A 19,479-nucleotide genomic window follows, 5' to 3' on the forward strand; every position below is an offset into this window, starting at 1 on the left:
TGGGACTTAAATGTTTAATACTAATAATAATACCCATAACTCATATTTCTCTAGTGCTTTTCATCTTTGGGATCCCCAAAGTCTGTAAGCAGCATGTCAAGTGGCTGCAGCTGGGCCTAGCAGCAGGCTGACAGCGTCCACATCTGGCCTCCCGTCTTCCTCTGGGGACGGAGAAGGAGGGGGCTCCAGCTTAAAGGTCCAGCTCCCTCTGCCTGCGTTGGATTTTCTCCTGCCAGACACAAATTCCTTTTGGCTCCCTCTGAAAGGCTCCCACTACGCACAGCTGCTGCTGCCAGCCATACATGACTGGGAGTCATGGTCTTAGAACAAGAAAGCAGTGCGGCTTCATGCTCTTGGGGTGGGAGAACACATGCCATTCCTTTGGCCAGTCAAGGACAGGACACAGGGCCTGAGATGGAATGACTGGAGAAGGGACGTGCCAAGGGGAAGTCTCCCCTCGTTACCTAAATCCACACTCTGCCCTTTCCTCTCTAGGTCACGGAGACCAGGACTGGCCCTCTGGGCTGCAGCAACTACGACAACCTGGACTCGGTGAGCTCGGTCCTGGTGCAGAGTCCAGAGAACAGAGTGCAGTTACTCGGTAAGTTGAGCAGTGACGGTTTGCACACTTGGTGGAAAACTCGGATCACCAAAGAGCAGGAAGTCCTGCCTGGCCCATTTGTTCCGCCCTTCTTAAGACAACAAGTACCAAGAGTTCTGGGACTTGCATGTGACAACTGTCCATCCTTCTTCGGAGAAAAGTTTTGGCATGGTTTGCCCTACACCTAAGACCCGTTACTCACACCACTCAACTTCCAAATCCCCCCTCCACCCTCCCCACAGTCCTTCCAAGAACTCTGTCCCGGTCCTACAGCAACAGCGCATCCATCCTTATAAGCCTTGACCTAGTTCCGTGACCCACTTTGTTGTCCAAAGAAACCTCTGCTTTATCCTCAGGACACACTGGGAACAGCTGGCCTTTGCAGAACGGTTATGGGGCCACCATCTCTTACCTCGACTAAGAACTATACAAACCGTGGGACCAATGGTTACCCTAAGAGCAGTCCCCGCTTTCCGTCATTAGTCTACAGTCTTCCATGGGCGATCAAAGCCAAGGCAAGAGTTTGAGAAGAATGGGATCAAACAGGAAACAGGAAAACAGGAAAGGACAGGGAACTACACTAGGTCAGGAGGCTGGGGGATAAGGGGTGGCGCACAGGTCCTGCTCTCTGTCCCCAAGCATCCTGGGGACAAGGCTGTGCAAACTGATCCCGACCGAGCTGTTTGGCAGTGGGAAGAGTTCATTTTTCTTCAGGCCTAACTGAATTGGACTCTGCTTAAGATATTATTGTCTTGGTATTATAAAATCAATAGCCCTCACCCAGGATCTACGATTACAAATTCCAGGCAACCTGAGCCAGAGGGAACCCATAAATGCTTTAGGATTCAAGGAATAGATCGTAAAGAGGAGTAAAAGACTCCCATATTTAGGGGCACCTAATGCAGTTAGCATCCGTCTTCTCCATTCCTGGATGGGCTGGGGCTGCGTCTGGAAATTAGTGATGAGTGAAGTTCAGAATCTCTGGTGGTTCATTTGGAATAGTTTATGCCATTTAATTTTATAGCCCATCACTCATGCAGACATTGCTCCAGGCACTTATTTTATAGCAATGGAAAGAGTGGTGGTGAGGAGGAGGGAGGTAACGGGGGAGGTGAAAGGAACTGACTTGCAGAGGGGGTGGGCGTTGAAAGCAAGCCTGTGGACAGGGTGTATGGGGAGGCCTGCTGCTGAGGGCACAGCATCCAGGGGGATAAATTGAGGAGCAGTGCAGAGTAGGAGGGAAACCCCAAACAAGAACACGAGACATCCATGGCTGCTGCAACTCTCAGTTATACGTTGAGGTCTGCGATACATACTTTGAGACTGGGATACATGCTTTGGGCTCTCTGATTTCCTGCCAAGGACAAGGTCAAGGGTGTGCAAATAAAGAGCTGGCAGACATTTGAGGAAAGGGGAGCTCATCATATCCAGAAGGCCCCATGTCGCTCGCTCTCCTGGCACAGGCTCTCACAATGTCCCTAGGAGGGGAGCCTCCTGCAGGTTTGACCTTGAACCTGTCAGCCTGTGTCCAAAGACTTGCCTGTCCTTCCTTCATCCCTTGAAATGCTTCCAACAGCCATCCCGTGTGGCTTGGAGCCAGTTAGGAGTGTATTCTGCTACTGATACGCTAATATCCGCTACAGATGGGTGGGAAACCGGAAGCTTTAGTGGATTATATGCAAGATCAGAGGAAGCTTATGACAAGAGCTGAGGCCAGTCAGACCTCTCCAGGCCTGACTAATCTTGGGGTGCCTATCAGTATCCTACTTTCAAATCTCCTCCAGAGTTAAATCATATGGAAATGAGGAAACCCGTTCTAGTTATGCAGCGGGACTGGATGGGACAAGGGCAGGGGCTGTCATCAAGCCACCTTCACTAGTACTGTGACTTGGGCAGGTCGCTGAGGTCACTGGGCTTGGATTTCCTCTCCTACGAGAGCCTCAGCACAACGAAAAGTGCTACCTGAGATTGTGTATGGAAAGCACACCAAGAACTTTCCCTACACACCACCCACTACGTACCCACATACCTGCCTCTACTCCCTAACCGAGACTGGGGTGGGAGGCCCAGGAGGATCAGCATTCAGTAACACCCAAGGATGGCTGCTGCTAATCTCGGTGAGGCTGGAAACAGGATGGCTATCAGAGGCAAAGCAAAAGCCCATCAGGGCTTGATTCCTCCCCCATGAGAACTGTAAGCTCTTCTTTTATCTGAAACATCTTCCTGTTTCCATCCTAGAAATGCTGATGTGTAGCCAATAAGCCCGTGCATATGATATGCACGCTCTCAATTTGGCTGATCTAAGGGGTTCAACTAAGCCTTGGGCTTTGATGTTTCCATTTGCATTTTCAGATCCTCCCCCATCTGTCACTGGGGCAGCGGCAACTCTCTCTCCCAACCAGCTCAGCAGGATAAGGCCCTGGGGTGGCCACTCTGGGGCCCAGGATGCACAAGGCAGCGGAACCCCTGCTGGGGCTCCTGCAGCCTTGGGTGAGGGAAACAGGCTCTGCCTGGTGATTCCCTGACAAGTCCTTTCCCTAGGCTTGCAGGTGCTGCTACCTGAGTACCTGCGGGAGCGCTTTGTGGCTGCGGCTCTCAGCTACATCACGTGCAGCTCAGAGGGGGAGCTCATCTGCAAGGAGAATGACTGTTGGTGCAAGTGCAGCTCCACCTTCCCAGAATGCAACTGTCCTGACACCGACATCCAGGCCATGGAGGACAGCCTGTTGCAGGTCCAGGACTCCTGGGCCACTCAAAACAGGCAATTTGAGGAGTCAGGTGAGCAGTCGCTTGTCCCAGAGTTCCTCCCTGGAAGTGGGAGGTGGCGGTGAGGTGCAGGGCAAGGTTATGGGGAACTTAGCTTGGGTCCTGGCTCAGCCACGTACGGTCTCTCTGACCTCATGCAGGTTCTCTCACCACTCCGAGTCTCAAGTTGTTTCTTTTTGTTCTATATGCACATGGACACAATGCCGACCAAACAGCTGTGTTTTAAGGACTTATAAGCTAAGCTACACATAACTGAGGGCATGGGCCATGTCTGTCTTGTTTGCTATAGATCCACAGTGCCTAGAACAGTGCCTGCACGTAAGATGCATGGTAAATATTTGCTGAATGCACCAAGTACATAAATACTTCCAGGAGGCCCAGGGCATGCTAGGTGTTGCTTGGCGGTGGTGTACCTGATGTTAATGTTACCTTGAGAACTAGATTTTGAGGACTTGGTTTTGCATCCTTGCGCTGTGTTAAGGTCTAAATGTTCGTGTCCCCCCACAATTCATATGTTGAAAACCAAATGCCCAAAGTGATGGTACTAGGAAGTGGAGCTTTTGGGAGTGATTTGGTCAGGAGGGCAGAGCCCTCATGCGTGGGATTAGTGCCCTTATAAAAGGGACCGCAGAGATTTCTCACCCCTTCTCTCCGTCATGTGGGGACGCAGTGAGAAGGCAGCCCTGGGGAGGGCTCTCGCTAGAACCTGACCATGCTGGAATGCTAATCTTGGACGTCCAGCATCCAGAACTGTGAGAAATAAACTTCTGTTATTTATAAGCCACCCCGCCTGTGGTCTTTTGTTATAGCAGCCCAACGGACTAAGTCCCCCTATTACCGACCAGCTCCACGGCCTCGGATTGGCCATGCAGCTTCTCAATGCCTCAGCGTCCTCATGTGCTAAAGAGGGAAAGTGACAATAATAGCTGGAGAGAAGGGTTGTATGGGATAATTTAGATAAAGTTAATGTTATAAAGAACTGGACACGATATATGCATACATTTCAATACTAAATGAATGTTAGTTCTGTGGAGCTATCTCAAAAAAAATGTTGGATAAAACAAAGAAGATGAAAAAGGTTATATATTGTAGACACATTTATATTTATATAATATTTACATATAATGCTGTAATTTATTTTAACATAATGTATATTTAACACTATTTATATGATGTTTAAAAACATGCTAGATGATACTTAATATTTTTATGGATAAATACATTTGTAGAAAACATTTTTAAAAAATGTGATAATGATAAAAGAAAACATCCAAGAGAGTGGTTACGACTAGATGGAGATGAAGGGACCGCTTGAGGTTTTCAAGTATATTTGCTTTGCCTTCTTTCCTAAAACAAAACAGAATCTGAAGCCAATATGGCAAAACGCCAAATTGTAGGTGATGGGCACACGGGTGCTTACCCTATTATTCTTTTATATGCTTACGAGCATGTTTTATAATGAGAACTATGCACATGCTAGTTGTGAGTTTCAGTACTGGAGGTGATTCTTCAGTCTTCTGGGGGATGCAGAGCCAGGTGCTTAGGAAATCAGAATGAGCTGAGGTGCCAGGCATTGTTATTTCAAGTCCTAGACAAGGCATTCGGTCGCTAAGGAAAACATCAGATTCCAGAACTCCGATCCCAGCTGCCTTTGGCTACTGTGGGGATATGCTTGGTAACTCTTAAGTGTGGGGGAAACAACTCTGGGATTTCATCACAATGAGTTACTGCTAATGAGTAAGTCAGGACTCTCTGGACTGCCACCAGGAGACCGGGCGGCTGCAGGTCCCCTGTAAGATCAGAGCCATGGACAGAGATCCGAGCGTGCATTCTGAAAACGCGTTGTGCCAGGAAGCTCTGAGAAGAGCTCAGACTTGCAGCAGGAGCTGAGAACCAGAAAGCACGTTGCCACAGGAAAGAGCAGGTGTCTGACCAAGAGTCGAAGCTAGAAAGAGAGGAAGTGTATTGTAGAGTCAGAGAGAAGGATGGGGAGAGGGGAGGCTGGTCTCAGAGACCGAAAGGTTTGTAGGAAGATGTGCGAGTTGGGTGCTCCATCTTGTCTGTGTCCACATTGGCTGGCCTTGTGAACTGTCCTATGAACAAGCGCCTCACCTTTTCCATAAGGGTGGGGTGGTGTTATTGAAGAAGACTGACCTGAGACAGCGTTGTGAATGACTTACAAAGAAGTACACAGGGGAACAGATATGCGTCCCAAGGTCATTGGCAAAAGACTGTCTCCTGGCCCCAGGGGTGGTGACAGAGATCTGTTTTGAAATACAGAAGCATATTAAGGACAGGAAGGGTGGGAAAGAATCCTGAGTCATAGTTTATGGTATGTCAATTACTTCTCAGTAAAGCTGTTGGAAACTAACTAAATAACTAACGGGCCTGGGGGAGTGGCTGTGAACTTCCTGCACACAGTGACTCCCAAGGGCCACTGGGGCTGGGGGGCATCCGCCTGCCCCTCCCGGGGTCTGCGTGGCTGCCCCTCAGCTCAGCCCTGTGTCCCTGTCCTCAGAGGAATTCCAGGCCCTGCTGAAAAGGCTGCCTGAGGACAGGTTCCTGAACTCCACAGCCATCTCTCAGTTCTGGGCCTTGGACGCCGGCCTCCAGCACCGCTACCAGCAGCTGGGAGACAGCTTGAAAGTGCTATTCAAGAAGACCCACCGGATCGTCCGACGGCTCTTCAACCTCTGCAAGCGCTGCCATCGGCAGCCTCGCTTCCGCCTCCCCAAGGAAAGGTGAGCACTCCAGATGCTCAGCACCTACCCCCAACAGCTGTGGCCAGAAGGACCCTCTGTCCGACACAGGACACCTGGGAGTGGTGACCCACACACAGCCTTTTAGAGTCTCCTGTTCTCTTGACCTGCTCGCATGTCATTCTCAATTATGGGTTGTGTCTAAAGTGAGAGAGTGAAAAAAGAGAGGCTAATTTTACTGGTACAGAAATGATAGTAGATTCAAACGTTAATTTAATAATACTTCAATGCTCACCTATTTCCATTTCAGTAAGTACTTTAGGAAAGAAAGGAGTAGAGTTAAAACTCATACACCAACTGCATGGGATGAGAAATACACACATGCATTGTTTCTACCAAGTGACTGCTCTGACTTTCAGAAGGAAAGAGAGCTGAGGTCCCATGCCCTCGGAAACAGGCACTCACTCATTCATCTGCTCATTCACTCATTCACTCAACATGTTTTTATTAAATGCCATGAGGGAAATTTATTAATTGGGAAGATTTATAAATAGAAACATAAAAACTAGAGAATTATAACTATGTGGCTGCCACTCACATTCATATTTGTGGAACATAAATCAGAAATGTGGTCACATAAAAGCAAAGGCCAGAGAGAACAGCCACCTTGGACAAGGTGGTCTCGGCCAGATCGTGCGGGAGGAGATGGAGACGCACTGGTGCACATGAGACGGAACATTCCAGAAGGGCAGAGCTGCCCTCACAGCAACCCAGAGGGGCAAGTCTAACTGAAGCACAGGTGATGAGGGAAACACAAGTGGAGAGACAGACCAGCAAGGGTTTCTGGGATGGGTTCGTTTCTTTTTCAACAAAGAATTAATGTTTACCAAACACCAGAATATTTCTAGTTTCTGAGACTGTGTTGGTGAATAATGCAGTGTCCCTTGCTTTCATGGCATTTACAGGAAAGGCTTCCGTGAACAAGTCAGCAATAAATAAACACAACAATTCCTGATAGTGCTCACTGCTATGAATTAGAGACATAGGATGATGTGACAGAGAGTGACAGGTGGCTCTTCTGAAAAGGTATTCATGGCAGACCTCTTTGAGGAGGTACCAGAAGAGCTGAAATCTAAATCTTAAGAGGGAGCCAGTCATAGAAAATTCCTATTCTTTGTGGAAGAGTGACAGAAGCAGAGAGAACAGAAAGGAGACTGGGAAGTAGGGAAGAAGCTGGCATGACGTTGGAGAGTACGGAGAGCCATTTGTTGGAAGATCTTATTTAGAAGGCTGATTTGATAGGAAAGATGTTGGAGAACCTCTGTGGGCTTTGGAATAAAGGAGAGGTGGTCCTTGGGAGGAATGAGCCTGGCTGCTCCCAGTACAAGGTTGATTTAAGTATTTGTGGTGCGGATCCATCGGACACCGAGCCCCGGGCCGTACTCGATCTTTCCAAAGTAGCCAGGTGGGGTTTCCATCACTCAGAGAGCTTGGGCTTTTATCTTCCTCATCATCTTTCATGCCTGTTGGTCAATGTCCTGCTACCCTCAGGCAAGATGGCAGTGAGTGGCTGCCTATGACTCTCGCTTCATTTTTATCTCCTCTCCCAAAGGTCCTTGTCCTACTGGTGGAACCGAATCCAGTCCCTGCTCTACTGTGGAGAAAGCACCTTCCCTGGCACCTTCCTGGAACAGAGCCACAGCTGCACCTGCCCCTACGACCAGGCTTCCTGCCAGGGCGCCATCCCGTGTGCCTTGGGGGAAGGGCCTGCCTGTGCTCACTGCGCTCTGGACAACAGTACACGTTGTGGGAGCTGCAACCCGGGCTACGTGCTGGCTCAAGGGCTGTGCCGGCCAGAGGTAGCCGAGTCCCTGGAGAACTTTCTGGGGCTGGAGACAGACCTGCAGGACCTGGAGCTGAGGTACCTGCTGCAGAAACGGGACAGCCGCATCGAGGTCCACTCCATTTTTATCAGCAACGACATGCGTCTGGGCAGCTGGTTCGACCCTTCCTGGAGGAAGCGCATGCTTCTCACCCTGAAGAGCAACAAGTACAAGCCCGGGCTGGTGCACGTGATGCTGGCGTTGTCCCTGCAGATCTGCCTCACCAAGAACAGCACCCTGGAGCCTGTCATGGCCATTTACGTCAACCCCTTTGGGGGCAGCCACTCTGAGAGCTGGTTCATGCCCGTAAATGAGGGCCCCTTCCCTGACTGGGAAAGGACTAATGTGGATGGCACTGGGCAGTGCCAGAACTGGACTATCACCTTGGGAAATAGGTGGAAGACCTTCTTTGAGACAGTCCATGTTTACCTACGGAGCCGAATCAAGTCCCTGGATGACAGCTCCAATGAGACAATCTACTACGAGCCCCTGGAGATGACTGATCCCTCCAAAAACTTGGGCTACATGAAAATCAACACCTTGCAGGTCTTTGGCTACAGCCTGCCCTTTGACCCGGATGCCATCCGGGACTTAATTCTCCAGTTGGATTACCCATACACTCAAGGGTCCCAGGACTCTGCCCTCTTGCAGCTCATAGAGCTTAGGGACCGGGTAAACCAGCTTTCTCCACCTGGCAAAGTCCGGCTGGACCTTTTCTCCTGCTTGCTCCGGCACCGGCTCAAGTTGGCCAACAATGAGGTGGGCAGGATCCAGTCCTCCCTGAGGGCTTTCAATTCCAAGCTGCCAAACCCTGTGGAGTATGAGACAGGCAAACTCTGTAGCTAATGGGGCCGGGAGGGGAGCCAGAAATCCAGGTGCAGAGGTCATCCAAGCCCTCGCCTTGGTGCCAACAAGGTGCTCCCTTGAGACTTTCCACACCCAGCAGATGGAACCATGGGGCTTGGACGGAAGCAGGCAGGAGAGAAAGAAACAGCCACTGCACACATGCAAACACTCACCCTGCGCGTGCACACGTGCGCGCGCGCACACACACACACACACACACACACCCACACACTCTCCCTTGGGAAGGCTGCAGCTCAGCAGTTTCGCATCTGTAAAGCCAGTGCTTCCTAAAATGAATGCAGTTGAAAGAGAGGAGCCAAGGGAGGGATTAGGAAAAAGAACCAGCCAAACCATGAAACAAACAAATCCTTAAAAGTGATTCTTATCATTCAAGGAAGCAAGAGGGGACAAGCATGGGAGGGATGGGAGCTCTCCCCCCCTCTCTGTAGAGTCACTTTTGTATTCTTTTTAACCAGATTTCTTAAAATGGCATTGTTTCGTGATTTCCCACATTGGTTCCTACTTTTTGTACTCTGCCTCCATTGTGCCCTCCCAGACACGGACTGCTCCTCGAGCCGGCTCCCTAGGAAACAGAGAAGTGACACCAACAGAGGACCGCTCAGGGTGGGCAGCTGCCCTTGTTCCTTCTCCTCTCTCCTCCCTCCCCACTCTGATCCCCTTACTTCCCCAGTTTCGGGGCCCTGGCTTGGTCCACGTTCCCTTATGGTCCATCCAGAGCTCCCCTTCCAACAGCACCCGTTCCGGCTACGAAGGCAGCCCTGTCAAGTTAGAGAGAGACAATGTATAGGGAAATGCTCTTTTTTAAAAACAAAAACAAAAATATTTATTTTGTGGTTGTTTTCCTTGTCAATCTGCTCCAGCCACGTGAACATACAAGTAAAAATTTACCTGGTTTAATATATTTTCCAAAAGGCCTTTTTTAGAGGGGAAAAAAATGAGAGCGAAAAGAGAAAAAAGAGTATAATCCCCTGGGTTGCCTGGATCTTTTTTTTTTTTTTAATTGTTCTGTGGGTGACACATGGGTGTCCATAGTTGGTGGTTAATACTGTGTGGGAGGCTCGTTGATTATTGTGTACACAAGCGAATGCTTGCCTGTCTTGACTGGGGTGTGTGTGTGTGTGTGTGTGTGTGTGTATGTGTGTGTGTGTGTGTGTGTGAGAGAGAGAGAGAGAGAGAGAGAGAGAGAGAGAGAGAGAGAGAGAGAGATGAGAATAAAGAATGAAGTGAGACGGAATAATGCGGAATTCTCCCAGAGAATGATCTGGCTACCTGACCCTCCTTTTTCCCTGCATGAGGACACACATGGGTCCTACAGCCAGGATTCCCACTATCCGAAGAACGGTATGAAAGTCTGTCCTCTTCAGGGGAAAGGCATCCTTTGTGCTGGGCAAATGCCAGCTAAAGGGAGCTCCTCGTTGCCTACACTGCTGCTGACCCTGACCTCAGGAGAATTTCCCACACTCTGCCTCTTCCGGTCTGGGATCACCCTTTGAGGAAACTGGGGAAGATGCCGACTTGGCATTGGTTTCTCCCGTTCTGATTCCCATCTTCCCAGCCTAAAAGGCAGGTCTGACATGCGCCACACAGAACAATACATTATTCTCCCTTCAGTGCCTTCCCCAGGTGGGATGAGAACCATTTCATAGCAAATCTTTTGAAGAACCATGTCTCTGTCTGTTCTCCACAGGTTCTAAGCACAATGCATAGGCATGACAACTCCCATTTTATTCAAGCGAAAGTCACCACGTAAATACTAAGTATCTCATTCTCCACCTGTGGGACATCTCATCAGTTGGTACAAAATGAGCTGGGAGACAATGAGAGGCTACCTGCCCAAGAGCCTTCTACATTTGTTGTTCCATAGAGAAGAATCCGGCATTATTTATTTAATCACTGAACCACCTTTCAATCCACGAGGGCCTGAAGTCCTTGGTAGATAAGCAGGCTAGGGCATTTCTTTCTTCACAGCTCTCTGAAGCCTTCTAGGGTGGAAATGCAGAGTGATGGATGAGCGAGGGATGATGAGCTATTGGCTGTCTATTTCTAGTTCAGCCATGGCTTGTTTTAGGGGGCTTGCATCAAGCCCTTCATCTGTGGGAGACGGAACCAGCAGACGTCATCTTCATCTATAGGTCTGAGATGTGCCAGAGGAGGGTGAAGGCTTTGATAACTTCCACGGATGGAGTCTGAGAGAGCAAGGGAGATATGAGAGTCTGATTTCAGCACTCTGAGCATACATGTCTACGTGCTGTAGGAGTGGGTTGGCAGAGTCTTGTACCCACAAATGAAAGGTACACTGTGCACTGCAATATTCAAGGTAGAGAGGGAAGCAATCAAAAATGTGTTGTGCACAAAGTTAGCAGTGTAGACCCTCCGTAGCAGAAGGTAATTGCCCTCGTGGGAGCTGAGTCAGTACGTGGGAGCTCACACCCCACCTGGGCCAGTCTCACAGCTGAGCGATGGGAAACCTCACCGCCGCTGTCAGTCTCTGAATCTGAGACCACACAGGGGGAAAGCACATCTGTAGACTTATTAGGAAGGATGCTGCGTCTCTCTCTCACTCTCTCTTTTTTTTATCTCAGACTCCTTGTCTTGGGAAGGATCCGGGAAGAAGATGGTGTAATGTATTATGGGTTTTAGAAATACAGGGATCTAGTTATAAAGATTTCAACTTCTTGCCTGCTTGAAGGTTTAAACCATGAAGCTGAGTACAGCAACTCCATCTAGAAGTATTATTACATATTGGACAATATTTAGGAGTGTCCTTCTGAGCCCAGATGCAAGTACCATATTGACTAAAGGACTAACGGACATTATTAATTAATCACAGTGGTAGAAATGCTTATATTTGACCTTCTCATCTGTTATCTGTGATGGACGCCTGACTCCTCCATTCTGAGACAGCGATGGGGTGTGTGGTGTAGAAGAGCTTGTGTCAAAGCAGCAGACCAAAACTGCTTCCAGAAGGCAGGTAGAAGAGAGGGAAATAAAGGATGGACGGGATCCCTTCAGAGGCTTTTAAAGGCTTGAAACCATGAATTCAGCATAGAGTTTCCCAAAAATCAAGGCTGAGAAATACCATGATAAGAAAAGGATGCCCCAGTCAAAATCGTCACTTTAAAAGTCTACAATAATCAGAAGATGTAAACCACCTATTCTCAGACACAGTTGCAAATAAATAATTGTCATTAATTCATTAGTAGTGGGTTGCCAATGTTGGTGAACTCATTGTGGAATTAAGAGGCAAATCATGATTTAGTTATTGGATATAACAATCAGGAATTCAAGCCTCAATTATAACTCCAAAGAACTAATACATCAAATGTAATCTGCTCTAATGCTGGAGACTAATACCTCTAATACTAAATAATATATTTAATACCTGCTGCTAATAATATAATGCTCTATACTCTGCAAGCATGCTCATGCATCCACAGCCAAAAACGTAAATGAAGATTGCTTCAAACACTGGGTATCACAAATAATTCACATGCAGTTCTTGGCTTCCTTTCACAAATATGAAAATAGTCACCCCGATGGGTAGAGATGCCTTATGTGAAGATGAAATACACGGCTACATGTCCTGCCCCAAAATATCAGTTCCAAAGCCTGCAATTTCATCATAAGTCTGTTCTCTTGCATATGAGAGATCTTTTTTTGCCATTGTGTTTTGTATGAAAGTTAAAATGCCCTTAGGATGAAATAAATCTTTGAAGTTAACCCACTGGCAAAAGAGAGGATTCAATTGATAGAGCTGGAAAGTTTTTAGAGGTCTTTCAGTCCAGTCATTTCTGACATGAAGAAGGAGACGTTACAGAACTTGCCCAAGGTTATATCTATTGACTAGCAGTTTCATCTGCTTCCTTCTCCACCCCTCTGTCAGTAAATAACACCTGGGTCCTGGGAGATGATGGGGACCCAGGTAAGGGCTTGGGAGTGTGAGGGTGGAGGAAGAAAGACAATTTTCCGGGAAGGAGAAGAGGATTACTTAGAGGCGGGAATATCTTCACATCTTTCCCTAGGATTGGTTCTAGCAAAAAGAACCAGCTTCTCTAACAGGCAAAAACTTCCCTGAGAAGCTTTGAGCACAGACTGGACATATTTCCATGTAAGCTGGAGCTAGAAGGATCACCTTGCTGAATTCCTGATGACTCTATCAGCCCAATGTTTTTTTTTAATTACAACATCCTGTCTCCAATTTCTTGACGTTTCCTAGAATCCACCAATTGGAGTTTGAATATCTATATGAATCTGAAAACTTCTGCAAAACGTCTTTCTTGTCTGGTTCTGCCACCACTAATTCTGTACCTCCACTTTTCTGGGCCCCACTCTGCTCCCCTGTGCATGAGGGAGTTGGATTTCCTACCCAGGTATCGAGGGTCCTTCTAGTACTACCCCTTTACGGTGTTAAAAGCAGTGTGACATAGGAGAAGTACATACCATAAGTCAGACTGACCTGGATTTGCACGTTGGCTCCACTCTTATGTTTAAGTGACCTTAATTCTTGACTTGTCCCCTATTCTGTAACCCAACTGCTTAATCCCCACCACCCTAAGACGGTTCTTTCCTTTTGCTTTCTGAACACTCACCTCTCTGCATATTTTTGCTCTATACACTCCACCACCCAGAATACATAGGTACCTTCAAATCCTCAAATCTCAATCCTATTTCTGCCCTTTCTCCCTCTCTCCTTCTGTCCTTCATGTGTTAAGTGCTAGGCTGTTGGCTACAGTGTGTGGAATATTCAAAATTCTATGAAACATGTTTCTGGACTGCGAAGAATTGTACCATTTCATGTGGGGGGTGGAGGGCATAGACAAATCAGAGGGGTGCCTTCTCTAGCAGAGATGTACAGAGTACTGGTGATACACAGAAAGGGAGTAAATCACTCCCTGGAAGAGACAGTAATGGCATTGATTGTGAACCTTCTACTAACTGGGGAAGCAATACACCAGGTGTCCAGATGGTTTACACATCAGGGATGAACAGACCTAACATAACGCATGCGTCTTGTCTCAGGGAGCAGAAAAAGAGCAATAGATAGCAGCAGGGCTCAGCTGAAGGCACACACTAGGTCTGGTCTGTGCCCTTATTTCTAACTCCCAAGCACCATGTCAGCACCTGGTTATTCAATCCCAGGCATGCTCGAGGGGCTTCCACAGGAGGTCTGTTTGGCAGAGAGCTGCGTCCACCCCTTGAGGTTACAGCGTTCTGAAATGAGTGCTTCCTGACTTTAACGTGCATACGATTTACTGGCAGATTCGGATTCGGCAGGTCTGGGTGGGGCCACCGATTCTGCGCGGCTAGCCAGCAACCAGGCGATGCTACTGCTTGCTACTGATGTGTGGCCCATGTTCTGAGGAGTAAGCTCTTCGAGAGTATGCACGTTGCCTTCTTGCAGGAAGATAAAACGGGAGCCGCCCAGAGCACAGGGCAAAGAAACCAAAAGGTTAATACCGTCGGGCGAGGAGGTGAGGACCTCACTCATGAAAATCTCAGTGCTCTCTTGGCCTTTAACCTCTCAGGTAATTAGGAGCCAGGTGTCTGACCTATATTTACCAGTAGAATCAGAAAAAGGGAGAGAGCAAAGGAAGGAAACTTCACTAAGTCCAAATTCTGCAGGCTGAGAGCTAGCTTGTTTATGAATGTGTTTACAGGTGAGCAGTCCCACAGCCCGGCGGAATCATGCCGGCTGAGGAAAGGTCTTTTCCCCCAAGCCTATCAGAGTAAATCTGCTCAGAAGTGGGACAGGGAGTACCTGTCATTCTATGGGAACATACATCAGACGAGATGATGAAATTTACACCAGCAGTGTGCAAGCACCCACAGGCCTCAGACTTTAGATTGCGAAGGTGCCGGGCAACCTCCAGACACCTGGTCTAAGAAAGAAAATGAATTGTTTTTGTTTTCAGCTCTGTCCTCCTCTCCTCCAGGCCATGTGATTACTACTGCCCTTGCATCATTAATAAAAACGGCCACCAGAATTTATGTGGGGTCATTCTTCCAAGGATCTCAGGATTTGGTGGAATGAATCAATCAATGTTATTTATTGAGCGTTTTCAGCTAGGCGATGTGGGGAATAAAGCAAATATGTATTTAGCATGTACACTCCCTTAACTCAAGAATTTTGCAGGTGACTTGGAACAATGAAACTTGGGGGCAGGCTGTACAGCTAAGTGAAAGCAGACGCTGGATTTAGAATGCTTTCTGGAGTCAGGCTGCCTTGGTTCAAATCCCATCTCTGCCACAGACACATTGTGAGGGGCAGGATATGTCATTTAATCTCTGTCAGCCTCAGTTTGCACATCTGTGTAAGAGGGTCAATGACCATGGGTATGGCATAGGATATCGTGACGTTCAAATAATGTAAGGAAGGCATGTAAAGGAGAGGTGCGGGCTCACAGGACACGCTCAATAAACGTAGGTTGTTTTTATTGCATTAGATAGTTTCTATGCTTGGGGAGAGGAGAAGCAGGGCAAAGGAAGAGAAGCAAAGGAAAGGAAAGGAAATATCCATGTTACTGACTTGCAAAAGCAAACTTCTTCCTGGTAACGAAGAGAAATTCATCACCTGGGCCCTTACCTAAGGAACATTGGGTAATAGAACGGAAAAGGTCTTCAACTACAGTTTCGTGGCAGACACAAATAAGCCATTCAAATGGATATTTTTTATATAGACCCTCTATAAAAGCAGAGAATAAGATATTATAATACTCATCACCAAAATGCCTGTGCCTGGCTGGGTCAGGTACACTGTTTCCGATAACTTATTACCATGATAGAGCTTGGAGTGTCTGAGAGAATGGCTAGTTAACACGCCAGTTAGACGGTCTCTTTCAAATACCACATATTAAGTGCACTTTTAGCAAGTTCTGGATTGCAGTCAATTCCTGGTTGAATTCTTTGATGGGGAACCAGGGTGTAGTACTGCCGTAAGATTTTTAGATACAGACACGAGGAAGGAAGAGTTCACCTTCCAGCTGTATTAAAAGGCATAAGATGCGGATTGGCGGAAAGGAACGGTCCAATGTCCTAAGAAGTGGGAGCAGCATTTTTCTAGGCACATATCCATACACGCAACAATGGTTTAGTGTAAGGCTCATGCTTTATACCCAGCCTCCTGGGCCACTTCTCTTTCTTCTTTTTAAAATAACAGCTTTATTAAGATATAATTCAAAGACCATAAAGTTCACCCCTCTAAACTGTACAGTTCGGTCATTTTTATTCCAAAGGTTATGCATTGATTGTCACTAATTCCAGAACATTCACATCACCCAAGAAATAAATTCTATACCCATTAGCAATCACTCTCCATTCCTCCCTAACCCCCAGAACTTGACAACCACTAATCTATTTTCTGTCTCTATGGATTTGCCTATTCTGAACATTTCATATAAGTGGAATCATCCAATATGTATGATGCGTAAACATCGTATGATTTACAAATACAAATATTTTCTCCCACTATGTGGATTTTCTTTTCACTTTCTTGATAGTGTCTTTGAAGCACAAAAGTTTAAAATTTTGATAAAGTCTAATTTATCTGTTTTTCTTTTGCTGTTTATGCTTTTGTGTCATATCTAAATCCATTGACTAATCGAAGGTCAAATAGATTCATGCCTATGTTGTCTTCTAAGAAGACAGCATCTTAGAAACTCTAAGAAGCAAGAGTTTTAAGAAGAGTTTAAGTAGAGTTTTAAGAATTTTAGCTTTTACTTTTAGGCCTCTGATACATTTTGAGTAAATTTTTGTGTATAGTGTGAGGTAGGGGTCCAACTTTATTCTTTTGCATGTACATAGCCAATCGTCCCAGCACTATTTGTTGAAAACGCTTTTCTTCCCCTATGCAATTATCTTGGCATATGTGTCAAAAATTAATTGACCATAAATGTATGGCTTGATTTCCATACTCTCAATTCTACATTATTTAACCACATGTCTATCTTTATGGCAGTACCACAGTGAATATATCACTGTAGCTTTGTAATAAGTTTTGAAGTCAGGAAATGTGTATCTTTCAACTTTGTTTGTCAAGGTTGTTATGGCTATTCTGGATCTCTTGCATTGCGTATGAATTTAAGAATCAGCTTGTCATTTTCTGCAAAAATTCACAGCTGAGATTTGACAGGGCTGTGTTAAATCTGTAGATCAATTTGGGGAGTGTTGCCATCTTAACAATATTGTTTTCTGATCCATAAACATGAAATGTCTTTCCATTGAAATCTTTAATTTCTTTCAATGATATTTTGTAGTTTCTGGTCTTAAAAGTCTCACACTACTTTGGCTATATTTATTTCTAAGTATTTTATTCTTGTTGATGCTATGATAAATGGAATTTGTTTCCTTAATTTCATTTTTGGCTTGCTCATTGTTTATTACAATTAATTTCCATATATTGATCTTGTACCCTGCAACCCCGCTTAAATGGCTTATTAGTTCTAATAGGTTGTTTTGTGTGTGTGTGTGTGTGTGTGTGTGTGTGTGTGTGTAGATTCCTTAGAATTTTCTATAAACAAGAGCATAACATCTTCAGATGTAGTTTGACTATGCCCTTTTTTTTAACGACTCTTCTTCAGCCAACACATTCTTGCTTTTGTTGTCAATATTCAGCCTCACTCTTGCTGCCTCCTGTGGGGCCAGGAGGACTTTTCCTTTATGTTTTACCGGCAGCATCTGAGAAAACCACTTGACTGTGGAGTCAGATTGGCCTACAGAAAAAGATACCAGTCAGCATTAGCTGTGGGTACACAAAGGCATCCAAAAGCTAAAATGATTAAAAAAAAAAAAAAAAAGGTAAGAATAATCAGTAATCCAGGGTGTGTCTTCAAAGTTCTTAGTGCACCTCCAAAGTTCTCATCGGCCTCCATTCAACAGCAGCAGTGACTAGATCAGCCTTAATGAACTAGAGCACATGCAGAGCTTCCATACTTGCCCTCCTGGCTATTTAGTTCATGCACGCATTGTGCCAGCACCAGAGTGGCCAATGATAGATACTGGCTTTCTCCAGCTGACTTGAGTCATTCCACCTAGTTGTTTCGTACCTCTTCTATTGTAGATGTGTTCTGCTGAGTGTTACTTGCAGTTTGAAAACCTTCATGCATCCACTTCCATAGATCCATCCCTATGTCTTCTTACCAGACCTCCTTGTCTCAAATCTTCCAATATTTCTCCTTCCAGGCCCTTGACCAACCACCAATGCCATTCACCGTTGCCCATGGGTTCATCTATGTTTTTTTACCTCAGGCTACTTCTCTTTCTACATAAAGCTAATGACTAATTGCACCTAACATCAAAACTCTGCCCGCTAGATTTCCCCTCATCTCCATCCATCCAAGCCACCTTAAAAATAAAGTTTGTCCTTTTTACTTCTCCGTTGTCTGCTCATAAAGGTCCTCCCATTAAACCACAGATATGAGCTGTGCAATGTACATTAGTGCAACATGGATGGACGCCATGGGCCCCTGGGTCACCTATTTGGTAAGCTTACTTGGGGTCTCCAGCTCTACTTGTTCCCAGTCTGGGATGTACCATGTCCACCTTAGAATGGATGGCTGCAGGACTGGTCCCACCTTACGACTTGGTGGCCTTTTCTTAATTCAGCTCCTGAGGAAGAGCTCTGGCCACAAGGTCCTTGCTATCTCATGGTCAGAAGCTCTGTATTTACCAGGGCCACATAGCTCATTAGTAACTGCTTTCGGACAGTGGCAGTCCTCTGCTGTAGATTGCAGGGACTATACCCAGAAGCCCAGGGGTCTACATTGTGATTCATCTATTTGGGCTTTCCATAAAATCTACACACTCCCTTCTATTCAGGCTTTCCATAAACTCGACACACCAGCTTCTCCTACCATAGATGCCTCTAGTACCATAGGGTCTCCTGAGTCATATGACTCAAGTGTCAAAATCACTTTACCATAGCCTATGTCCTTTTGCTGAGCTCTTTCCTGCTCTGAACACAACCCACAGCTCATAGCCTTTAATGTTGCCCAGCAAATGGGTCAGAGCAAGAATCCCAGGTACAGAATATGCTGCCTCCAGAACCTGAAGAGGCGATTAAGATTTATGCTACTTTCTTAGTAGTGGGAGGGTAAGCTATAGTACTTTGTCGGTTAATTTGGAGTGGATGTTTTGGCATTCTCTAGAACTTTGGATCCCTAAAAAAATTCATTAATATGCTTGAATTCTGAATCTTTAATCTCCACTATTTGGAGCACGTTTGTCTTGCCAAGGCTTCCAACATACTTGCCATTTCTTCTTCATCTGGTCTGATTAGCATGACATTGTCAATATAATGGGCCAATGTGATGTTCTGTGGAATGTCAGATGCTCCATATGCCTTCTAGCAACACGATGACAGAGGGTTGAAGTGTTAACATCACCTAAGACAAGACTATATTGTGTACTCTTATCCACCTCACATGGATACGAACTGCTTCTGACCCTCTGTCCTTACAGGGATGGAAAAGAATGCCCTCATCAAATCAATGGTTACATAGTATGTGTTGGAGTCTGTATTAATATGTTTTAGTAAAATCACGTCCAGCATACTAGCTATAATTGGGGTCACTGTGTAAGTTTGCAGCAGTGAATCATTTAGTCGTGATTCATTTCATTTATGTAGGGGCCATTCTGGTGACTTCAATGGGGATTTGTTACAAGCCAT

The 19,479-nt window shown here is 46.2% G+C and overlaps 1 protein-coding gene across 1 annotated transcript in view; it reads left to right on the plus strand.

Moving 5' to 3' along the window:
- Positions 1 to 9,717, plus strand: part of BRINP2 (BMP/retinoic acid inducible neural specific 2) — a 92,345-nt gene extending 82,628 nt beyond the window's left edge. Inside the window, exons 5-8 of the mRNA XM_033094071.1 lie at positions 496 to 601; positions 3,143 to 3,379; positions 5,886 to 6,108; positions 7,679 to 9,717. Coding sequence (XP_032949962.1) covers positions 496 to 601; positions 3,143 to 3,379; positions 5,886 to 6,108; positions 7,679 to 8,795 — 1,683 coding nt within the window. The 3' untranslated portion in view covers positions 8,796 to 9,717. The remainder of the gene's footprint in view (positions 1 to 495; positions 602 to 3,142; positions 3,380 to 5,885; positions 6,109 to 7,678) is intronic.
- Positions 9,718 to 19,479: the final 9,762 nt, after the last annotated feature.

This window comes from Rhinolophus ferrumequinum, chromosome 22 (genome assembly GCF_004115265.2).
Source record: "Rhinolophus ferrumequinum isolate MPI-CBG mRhiFer1 chromosome 22, mRhiFer1_v1.p, whole genome shotgun sequence".
Classification (NCBI taxonomy): Eukaryota; Metazoa; Chordata; class Mammalia; order Chiroptera; family Rhinolophidae; genus Rhinolophus; species Rhinolophus ferrumequinum.